We start from the raw sequence: 11,493 nt of genomic DNA on the forward strand, positions 1-11,493 counted from the left end.
ATTTGTGTCGCTTATTCTACTCTCAACTTCTCTCTCTCTCTCTCTCTCTCTCTCTCTCTTGCATGCTCTAAATGCTATCTCTCTCACACACTCTCTATCTTGCACAATACAGATATACAAATACCCACACAAATTTAAAATTATAAATATTTATCACTTTATCATCCATAGACCATGGAAAGCCATCAATCTAGAGGTGCATACTTTAAAAAAAAAATCTTAACAATAAATGAAACAACACTTTGTCTCTCTCCCTCAATCATCCCCTCAACAAAAGAAAACATAGCAATTCGAAATATAATCTATGTCTCTCTTTTCCCTTCCTCTATCTACCCCTCCTATACTAGCAAATAAGAAAATGGCTATTTTCTATCTCTCTCCCTGACTCATCCCCTCAAATAGATTAAAAAACACAACAGTTTCAAATATAATCTCTCTCTCTCTCTCTCTCTTTCCCTTCCTATATGTATCCCTCCTATACTAATGAAGAAAAAAATGACTATTTTATGTCTCTCTCTCCCTCACTCATCCCCTCAAATAGAAAACAACATAGCAGTTCGAAATAATCTCTCTCTCTCTCTCTCTCTCTTTCCCTTCCTCTATCTATCCCTCCTATACCAATGAAGAAAAAAATGTCAAAAATCATCTTGTAGTTTTATATATCATCTACCTCAATCCCTCCCTCTTCTTTGTCTCTTGTGACAAACATATAGACAAAGTGTGATACAAAAACGTATCTACTTAATATAAACAAAACTTTCAAGGCAAAATCAATTCATTACCTGAAAAGTATGTGTTCCTTCTTCTGGATTTGGCTCTATATACTCCAAAAAGGTAGAGAAAGAGCCAAAAATGATAGAACACTTGCTTTTCTCACTCCTTCTAGAAGATTTAGGTCGCAACTTCAGGAGGTGACTCTCTATACTCCAAAAAGGTGAGGAAAGAACCGAAAATGAGAGAACACCCATTTTTCTCACTCCTTCCAAGCAGATTTAGGTCACAACTTTTGTTTCTACGAGAGAGTGAAATAAGTAGAGAATGAATGGAATAGAAGAGGGATGAATTGAGCTTTGACAGAAGTTTCTCTGAGAGTTTTTCGAATGTGGAAGAAAAACGTGAGCAAAGAGGAGAGATAATAACTAAGCAAGAGTGGAAAGAAGATATTTTGAAACCAGCTGCTAGAAAGTGGTGGGAATGAATGTTTGAAACGTTTTGGAATAGAGAGAATAGGGGGAGAGCTGGTTAGGAAGTCAAAGTTTTTGGGCCAAATAGTTGAACCAAATGGAAAACATGACCATAGTTTTAGCTAGGGGATGGTTTGCCCTAGGAGGAAAACAAGGAAGCCTGACATGGTCAGGGCAGGCCTATTAAAGATAATTTTTTATTGTGAACGACCAATGATGTTTTTTGGGGTATTTTGAAAAAAAAAATGAAATTTCCCTTGGATTTGGGGAGCCTCTATTACAGAGAAGTCCACATGGCATAATCTCCTTCATGGATACCATATTCCCTTATCCAAGCCTTTAATATTTTAGTAATTCTCTAAAGGGCCCCTTTTTTGCCTTCTATGTTAGTTGGATTACCTCCAGAGATTAATGAGGCTCGAGTCATCAAAGCATGCAATCTCATCAATTGCTGGATTGACTGGAGCATCAAAGTCAATGACATCATCAAAAGTTTCATTCGAGAGCCGACATAGCACCTCGTCCTCTCAGAGACCGGTTTCTTCCAACACTTCCAATAGGGTAATGTATTCCTCACCCTCAATCATGATTGGATCAACCGAAGCAAGGTGTGGATTGGTTGTTGCCTTATTTGGATTATAGCTAGAGGATGGATATGCACGAGTTGGATATGAAGATAAGATGACCTCACTTTCAACTTGCTCCTCAACTAGGCTAATAGTATGCTCCTCAGGCTCCAAGTCTACATTTAGGTCATCTCCTCCACCACTTGTTGATGGACCTCCTCCACCACTTGTGGATGTAGGACCCTCAGGCTGTTGACCAACATCCTCATCAAACTTGCTAGTTGCAAGGAGAACGGTAAGGGTTGCATCTCTCTCGATCAAATGAATTGGGGAAGATGAATCAGCCTCGATGGGAATAGCGTACTCATGGAGAGAGATAGGGACATTATCCATGGCCCTACCTAGTGTCTTCTTGAAATTAGCACTCTGGTCAAAAGAGCTCAAAATATCCAATAAAACCCATTGGTGAGGGGAGCTAGAAATCACGATAGATTGCCCATGGATAAGTCTATCAAAAATTTGAAGAGAGGGATTATCAGTAGGGAAGGAGAGCTCTTAAGTGTGACTCAAGATGGAATGCCTTGCAGAAGATAGAATAAACCTGATTTGCAGAGGCATGGAAATCAATGGATGAAATCCACTACTCAAGAGCCTCTCTAGGGGAAGCCATGAGTGTGGGAGGATGCTTGGGAAGACGAAAGAGGAGGCTGTGGAATGCAAGGTTACTCTCAAGAGTCAGAAACTGAAAATGTGAAAATGACCTTAGAAGTGTACTTTATAAATGGGCATTGCCCTTAAAAATGCTCTTAATTACAATATTTTTATATTTATTGTTTTTTCTTTGGAAAGTCTCTCTCTCTCTCTCTCTCTCTCTCTCTCTCTCTCTCCCCTTAGCTATCTCCCTCTCCTCTCTCTCCTCTCTCTCACTCTCTCTCTCTCTCTCTCTCTCTCTCGTTGCCCTTAGCTATCTCCCTCTCTCTCTCTCTCTCTCTCTCTCTCTCATAGACCCACAAGGTCTTCCGAGGATGTAATATATCTTTCTTTCTTTCCCTTCCTTTGTGTCCCTCATTACTCTCTCTCTCTCTCTCTCTCTCTCTCTCTCTCTCTCTCTCTCACTCCCCTCCTCTCCCTTGCTCTCTCTCTCTCTATCTCTCTATCTCTTTCCCTCCCTTTGTGTCCCTATTTGCTCTCTCTCTCTCTCTCTATCTGTTTGTCTGTCTCTCTCTCTCTCTCATAGATGCACAAGGTATTCCGAGGATGTTAATATATCTTTCTTTCTTTCCCTTCCTTTTTGTCCCTCATTGCTCTCTTTCTCTCTCTCTCTCTCTCTCTCTCTCTCTCTCTCTCTCTCTCTCTCTCTCTCTCTCTTGCTCCCCTCCTGCCCCTTGCTCTCTCTCTATCTCTCTATCTCTTTCCCTCCCTTTGTGTCCCTATTTACTCTCTCTCTCTCTCTCTCTCTCTCTCTCTCTCTCTGTGACACCCGATGATCATCTTGTTGCCATGTTGCCCTTAGCTATCTATGTCATGGACATTGATTTTACATATACACTTTTGGTATTTTGTTATCGGCTCCATCCTTTGGATCAGTTGTATCTAGGTTTTTTTTCAATCTCATAGTCTCTCAAAGACCTGAATTAACTTTCTTATCTTTCTCTTTCTCAACTTAGAGGTGCAAATGAATAAATGCAATCTTCACTCTCTCTCTCTCTTTCCATTCTCTACCTCTCTCTCTCTCTCCCTCTCTCTATCCCACTCTCCATCTCCCTCTTTCATCCCCGTCTCCATTATCATGGACATTGGTTTTATCTATACACTTTTTTTATTTTGTTAGCGGATCCACCCTTTGGATCAGCTGTATCTGGGTTTTTTTTCAATCTCTTAGTCTCTCAAAGACCTTAATTAACTTTCGTATTTTTCTCTTTCTCAACATAGAGGTGCAAATGAATAAATGCAATCTCAACTCTCTCTGTCTCCCTTTGCATCGCTCCCCCTCCCTCTGTCTCTTTCCCTCCCTTTGTGTCCCTGACTACTCTCTCTCTCTCTCTCTTTCTCTCTCTCTCTCTCTCTCCCTCTCCCTCTCTCTCTCTCTCTCTCTCTCTATTCATTCATCTAACTCTGTCTCATGACTAGGTGCATTATTTGTGTCGCTTATTGTACTATCAACTTCTCTCTCTCTCTCTCTCTCTCTCTCTTAGTTTGTCGCACACTCTAATTGCTATCTATCTCTCTCACACACTCTCTGTCTTGCACAATACAGATATACAAATACCCACACAAATTTAAAATTACAAATATTTATCGCTTTATCATTTATAGACCATAGAGAGCCATCAATCTAGAGGTGCATACTTAATAACAAAATCTTAACAATAAATGAAACAACACTTTGTGTTATATATGATTTCTGTTCATACATGTAACAATGCCTCATTGCCAAGTGCATTGTTGAAGCACAAGAAACTGGATATCATCATGTCTCTCCTATCTCTAGAGTATGGGGGGGGCAACAATTCTTACAAAGGATACTTGTCTCATCGCTATATCTAACTTTGTGATTATCAAGTCTAAAATAATAGTCTTAGGGAGGGCGGGCTGTTGCCAACTGCAATTCTTTCCTAATAAATTGCATGGTCCACTCCTCTTTCAATTCCAACATTATCAGGATGTCCTTGCCGATAAATTGATACCTTGACAATAGGAATGTGAGTCCCATCGCGCAGATCATCATCCATTGCTTCCCATTGAAGGTTCTTCCATTTAAACCTTCTATATGTGAAAGTCATGCAGAGATTTTGCCTCCCAATGAAATACCTCCAAAATTTGGGATCTATTAATACATAGTATCATGATCATTTTTTATACAAACAAGAATTGTAAGATTTGCTCACTGAAATGTCACATTTGAAGTTTTTAATCGACATTGTACTAAATCTTCGGCATGACATGTTCTTGTTGTCCATCCATTGTCAAATAGCTCAGATAGCCAATCCATTTCTAAGCTCTTGCAAGTGTAAGTAATCTTTGTTTTCCTTAATTGCCTACAACTTGCAAAGAAATCAACAAAGCATGGAAATGGAAGAAACCAGCTCAACCTAGCATTTCTTCCACCAGTAGTTGGCTTCATAGCATTTCTCACATCATTAAACATTCTATTTCTATATGATTCACTTATCTCCATGCTTAGAAGCGGCCATTCGGGACTATCAAAAGAGGGCAAGGGAAGAGATTCTAATCTACCATACTGTCCTTCTTCATTTGGCATAATGAAAATTGAGTCATAGAAGAAGATCCTGTCCTTTTTTTAATTCTGATGGTTGTGACCTTCATACTGAAGACTCCCGATCTCAACATGGAGGACATGCAACACCCGACTTACGCATGTTGCAGGCTCCCACTCTTTATAACTAGATGGATATAAGTCTATAAAACAAATACAAGGCATAAGACAGTAGTGGCAACATCCCCAAATAAATGCAAATACTCTAAAAAGCAAATGAAGGACTAGTACACTTTGAAAAACTTACAATTGGGCCTACGATATGGAAGTCATGCATTCGGATGCACATATATGTTTGCATGGGTAAAGACATGCTGAATATATACTTGTGTCACTGTGTTACTGCCAGGAGAAATTTCAAAATCTAAGATCCTTCCCTTCCAATGTTTGGAGATGTCCATTGCATCCTTCCAACCCACTTTGTAGCACCCATGATTAGTGGGTTGCATTGTGATCCAAGAATATTTCCTGTAGAGCTAAGGAATCCATTCCCCATGCTCATCCTTAACATTCTTTAATACAACAGATTGTAAACTACTTCTGTATCTATCATTTTCTACTTCCATAGTTTCTGCCCCTGTACCATATGATTAAAATTAGTTCTTTGTACTTCCAAAGACCCTCCATATTTATGTCTTCTATTCTCTCTTTCTCTATCCCTCTCTTTCTCTTTCTTTGCAAGTCTCTCTCTCTCTCTCTCTCTCTCTCTCTCTCTCTCTCCCTCCCCCTCCTTCCCTCTCTCCTTTAACTAAACCTCTCACAAAAATAAGCAAAATATCATTACAAAAAACATAGAATACTTCTCTTTCTCAGTTAGTCTTCCAAGGTACCCCTCACACAAACAAACATTAAATTTTTTTGAAATACTTAGTTATGATATGCTCTCTTCCAGCTATGTTTCTCCACAAACAAATAAAACATTATCAATATCATATCACTCTCTCTCTCCCTCCCAAAACTCTTTGATTAGGATCTCTTTTTCTTCCTTCTTTTTTAAATACTTTTAAAACCTAGGAGTTTCAAATACAATCTCTATCTCTCTCCCTCAATCATCCCCTCAATAAAAGAAAACATAGCAGTTCGAAATATAATCTCTATCTCTCTTTTCCCTTCCTCTATCTACCCCTCCTATACTAGCAAATAAGAAAACTACTATTTTCTATCTATCTCCCTCACTCATCCCCTCAAACAGATAAAACTCTCTCTCTCTCTCTCTCTCTCTCTCTCTCTCTCTCTCTCTCTTTGTGTCTCTCTCTCTTTCCCTTCCTATATCTACCCTCCTTTACTAATGAAGAAAAAAATGACTATTTTATGTCTCTCTCTCCCTCACTCGTCCCCTCAAATAGAAAACAACATAGCAGTTCGAAATAATCTCTCTCTCTCTCTCTCTCTCTCTCTCTTTCCCGTCCTCTATCTATCCCTCCTATACGAGTGAAGAAAAAAATGTCAAAAATCATCTTGTAGTTTTATATATCATCTACCTCAATCTCTCCCTCTTCCCTATCTCTTGTAACAAACATATAGACAAAGTGTGATACAAAAACGTATCTACTTAATACAAATAAAACTTTCAAGATGAAATCACTTCACTACCTGGAAAGTATGTGTTTCTTCTTCTGGATTTGACTCTATATACTCCAGAAAGGTAGAGAAAGAGCAAAAAATGATAGAACACCCGCTTTTCTCACTCCTTCTGGCAGATTTAGGTGACTCTCTATACTCCAAAAAGGTGAGGAAAGAACCGAAAATGAGAGAAACCCATTTTTCTCACTCCTTCTAAGTAGATTTAGGTCGCAACTTTGGTTTCTAAGAGAGAGTGAAATAAGTAGAGAATGAATGGAATAGAAGAGGGATGAACAGAGCTTTGACAAAAGTTTCTCTCAGAGATTTTCGAATGTGGAAGAAAAACGTGAGCAAAGAGGAGAGAGAATGACTAAGTAAGAGTGAAAAGAAGATATTTTGAAACCAGCTGCTAGAAAGTGGCGGGAATGAATGTTTGAAACGTTTTGAAAGAGAGAATAGGGGGAGAGCTAGTTAGGAAGTCAAAGTCTAGGCCAAATGGTTGAACCAAATGGAAAACATGACCATAGTTTTAGCTAGGGGATGGTTTGCCCTGGGAGGAAAACAAGGAGGCCAATGACGTTTTTTGGGGTATTTTGAAAAAAAACTTAAATTTTCCCTAGATTTGGGGAGCCTTTGTTACAGAGAAGTCCACATGGCATAATCTCCTTCATGGATACCATATTCCCTTATCCAAGCCTCCAATATTTTTGTAATTCTCCAAAGGGCCCCTTTTTAAGTCCAAAATATTTGTAATGTCTAAATTTCTCCCACAACCAATGCACAATTATGTAAACTTAACCCAATCATTGATAAAATCCCCTCTAGTTCATAATCTAATACTCTCCTATGCTAAAAATAGATAAAGTTTTGACAAGATGATATGGAATGGAACATCTACACCTTAACCTACATTGTTAACAAGACTGATGTCAAAGCCCTACAATCTTAAACCAAACCCCTCCATTACCACGACGATTGATCAAAAAGGATCTCCAAGCTACCCCTACAAAAGATACACTATGATCTACCTTAAGGTACTTTGAGCATATCACACAAGAGTGAGACACTAACTCATAACTTTCGCAAAAAGTTTGTAACTTTGCTAGAGTAAAGTCTCGTAAGCTTGTTTTCCTCCCACTCCAACAATGTTCTAGGTCACTCACTTCCTAAATTCTATTGAATCTAGGAGAAAGGGGTCCTTCTTGGATAAAGCTAGACCCAACATTCAATTAGACAAGGAAAGACAACTTGGACTTCTTATGTTAATTGACCAACCCTTGCCTGAAGCATGTTTTACAAAGCATTCAACAATACAATGGAAGAAAGATTATGATGAATCTAATCTTTCAACTTTTTAAAGATCCCTCCTGGCCTTTGGTAGTATCTGGACAAATATATTTTTACTTGGCAAGTCCTCTATTGTTTGATATGTTCCAAGGCATGCACTCAACATAAGTTTAATAATGCTATGGGTTTACCCTTTGCACTGATGATATTAGACCACTAGAGGAAGTCTTGAAGATTGTTGTGACCTTTGAATTCTCTCTTCTCATTCCACAAAAGTTTCCTAGAATACTCTCCACAACCTTCTAGTAAACTCTAGACCCAGTCTGAACCTTGCATCATGTATGGAAATGATGACAACTTCTTCAACCACCCACTAGAATTCAAGATACCAACCTTAACTTCCGCTACTTGCTCTAAGAAATGCTTTTTATACTTATCATCATCAAAACACATTTTGATTATCAATCTTGTACCTAGGGCCAAACACTTTAGCCTCACTCCAAGGAATAACAAGAAATTCAGCTCAATCTTCCAGAGGAAACTTTGAAAAAAATTTCCCAATCTCATCACACTTATGGCACTAACACACCATATAGAAGAGACACAACCAATGTTGTAGATCACAAAGTTAAAACCACATGCACAAACCGCATGATTGAGAATGATAATTTTCACATTCCAATCGAGGAACCAAGACATCCATAGAGCGAACAACTATAGTTGAAACTTTATTTCATGGACAGTGCAACCCTTAACGATTGTGTCTCCAAAGGCTATATAAAGTCTACCAAATGAAACCTATTTCTCTAACCACTTGAATCTTTGATCCCACCCGATGGGCAATTAACTTCTCTTGATTGCAAATGGAACTCGAGACTAGCTACCTACCAAGCATGAGGTCCACCTACTCCAAACTCAATCGACACCCACATAACATTGCCCACCTACCCTCCAATCATGCAAGCCTCATGTGAAATAGAAGTCATGTCAATTGCCACAAAGGAAACGTGCGAGCATCCCATTGAAGAAAACATCATATGTCCTCAATAACTTCCCAACAAGATGTTCCTACAAGGTACATGTGCTGAGATTCCGTTTGCTAAAGAGTAAACGAGTTTAAAGTTCGGAACATCGTATATCTTAGTAAGAAGTACAGTTATCTGGAAGCCAGACAGTCTTCATTATCAATTGAGAAAAATGCAAGATGGCAATGGCATAGGTAGCACTGTTCTTCCAACAGCACAAGAACTTCAAATAACGCACAATGCTTACAGTTAAATATATGTACCATTTGGACCAACAGATATTAAAGCTTCCGACAAGAAAAACTGAAGTTGGGCATCTGCATTCAGTTACGAACTTAAACAGCCCCCCGTAAATCTAGAATCTTTACACAGTAGACTATGGTCTCAGATTACATCTTTTACACGCAAATACACAATTCCTTCCTTGAGAGATTTTACTTAGACGTCCACATAGAGCAAGATGAGGAGTGGCTTACAAGAACAAGGCGAGCTACGAGGAGAGGTTTGCAGAGAAGCAGACAAACCCAGAAGGCTACCGAGCACATAACAATGCCGAACCTACTGGATTGAATGCGGAGATCTCACGGACGAGCAGTCATCCCTTGACGCATAAAGCTGATAAGGCGAAGCATCAGACGCAATCCATTGCTCAATCTCAAAATAATGGTTATCGCAGCCGAGATGTGCCCCGGTTATGGTTGCCTCGAGGTAATTGACGTACCATCCAGGATGTGTGCCCGAACCGTCTGAGGTAAGATTCAATCCGCAGATGGTGGCCGTTCCCAAGCAGGTTCCCAGTCCACTGAATATGTCAAGGTTTCCCCTCTCAAAGTAGTCGTGGTCGCTACCCATAAGCCCACCCCAGGTTTCAATGTCATCGATCTGGATGGAATCACCTTCGGAGTCATACAGAAGGACACTGATGACAGCATTGGTGCCGCCACTGATGACCTTGCCAGTGCGGATGTACAAGGTATAGACGCAGGAATCCTGCCGAGAAGCAAAACAGACAAGGGTGATTCAAAAGCACCTACGGAATAGCAAAACGATGGAAAACAATGGAAGAGATGGGGAGAACCTCAGCGATGGAGCGGAAAGCTGCGAGGGAGAGCAAGGCGAGGAAAAACCAAGAGTTGAAAGCCATGGATGGAAAGGAGGAGAGAGCAATGAGGAGGAGGACGCTAGTATTTTAGTGTGGAGGAAGGATCAACTTGGATGTGGCTGCACGATGATATTTGAAATGGGTCTGTGTCGTATTGCCATAGCTTCAACCTGTGAGCTGGTGGAAGATGGCAAGAATCAAGATATGCCCAACAAGATTATAGCTGGCTGCATTCATGGCCCTTCTCTGCCATCGCATGTGCTTATTATGCTCCCTACGTTCCACCTGTAAGTTTTGTAATGTGCTTTGCTGCCACCTTTCATAAGAGCCACTGCACATGCACTCGCTACTAGAGCGCCCCTCGTGCACAGCCCCGGGCCGAGCTGGTTGCGCCGCAGCAGGTCCTATGTTTGGTTCACGGGCTATTTTGCCACTCCAAATGAGCAATTGGGGCTGTGCGGTCTGCCCCAGTTCTACCCCCCTCTACAGAGCATGAAACAACGCCCACGTGTTGGTTTCTCTCGCTCCTCAACCGACCGTTGCCAGTCTCACTCGGGTGGCACAAAGGTGCTTAGTTTTGCAACTCCCCAAGGCCCATACCGAGGTGCTAGTTTGAGCACCTGAGGGCACATATAATATGCCTCTTTAATAAATCACGTGAACTCTGTTGTTGCACGGCCAGCAACGAACTCTGGGTCGTGCGTGCACTGAGCCTAAGATGTCGTGGCAAATCCCCAAATCATAGCAAGGTGGCTATGTTAAATAAGAAGGCGGGTTCAGACCATCCAGACACCTGCATCTCATAGGCGATCACAGGAGCATCCATTGGCACGATGGGTCGCTATTGGAGATTAAATATGTCCAAGGGAAGGAGGGTTCGTCCGACAACCTTCTCCCCCCCCCCCGCAAAACACTGGTCAACTATGCTAGAACCAATTATCGATCTCGTGCTGAAGAATCAATCTCAATAACTATCACTACATACACCTCATTTGAATGCCACATCACTGTGAACCTCCTCCAAGATGAGCTCTCGTGAGGTAAGCAACACCTGGTCTGAACCCGGCCTAAGAGTCAATTTGCGGAGCTCTGCCTTGGCATTGGAGGGAAACTTCAAAGAGATGGCATCTTAGAAGAGTTTGTTTCTCCTTAGGGCCTTATGTCGTGGAGGGGAAATAGCTATTTCTATTATGTTGTGCAAATGCACCACGAGACATAAAGGGGATATACAAGGAATGCAAAAAAAAGTAAATTTATAAATATAGGGGTATTTTTGTAAATATAGGGGTATTTCAAATGTATGCGTACTGGCAGGTCTTATTTGGCTTTTTATATTTATATTTCAAAAACATGATAGGGAAGGTGAGGTCAAGAGTGCAAGGTTTGCATCAAGCTTTGGATCATTTGAATTTAGAAAATGAAAAAATCATGTCACATCCTAGCCTCCATAAGCAAATATTATATTTCAATTTATTTCACTATATTCTTC

General features: G+C 40.4%; 1 protein-coding gene across 1 annotated transcript; it reads right to left on the reverse strand.

Annotated features, from left to right (window-relative positions):
- Positions 1 to 9,352: 9,352 nt before the first annotated feature.
- Positions 9,353 to 10,200, reverse strand: LOC147887192 (PLAT domain-containing protein 1-like). Its single transcript, XM_087394688.1, is given in 3 exon segments — positions 9,353 to 9,591; positions 9,593 to 9,892; positions 9,981 to 10,200. Coding segments are annotated over 3 exon segments (474 nt in total). The 5' UTR covers positions 10,047 to 10,200; the 3' UTR covers positions 9,353 to 9,483.
- Positions 10,201 to 11,493: the final 1,293 nt, after the last annotated feature.

The sequence above is a fragment of the Dipteris shenzhenensis genome, chromosome 23 (genome assembly GCF_047967505.1).
Source record: "Dipteris shenzhenensis isolate YYH24624 ecotype China chromosome 23, Dip_SZ_1.0, whole genome shotgun sequence".
Classification (NCBI taxonomy): Eukaryota; Viridiplantae; Streptophyta; class Polypodiopsida; order Gleicheniales; family Dipteridaceae; genus Dipteris; species Dipteris shenzhenensis.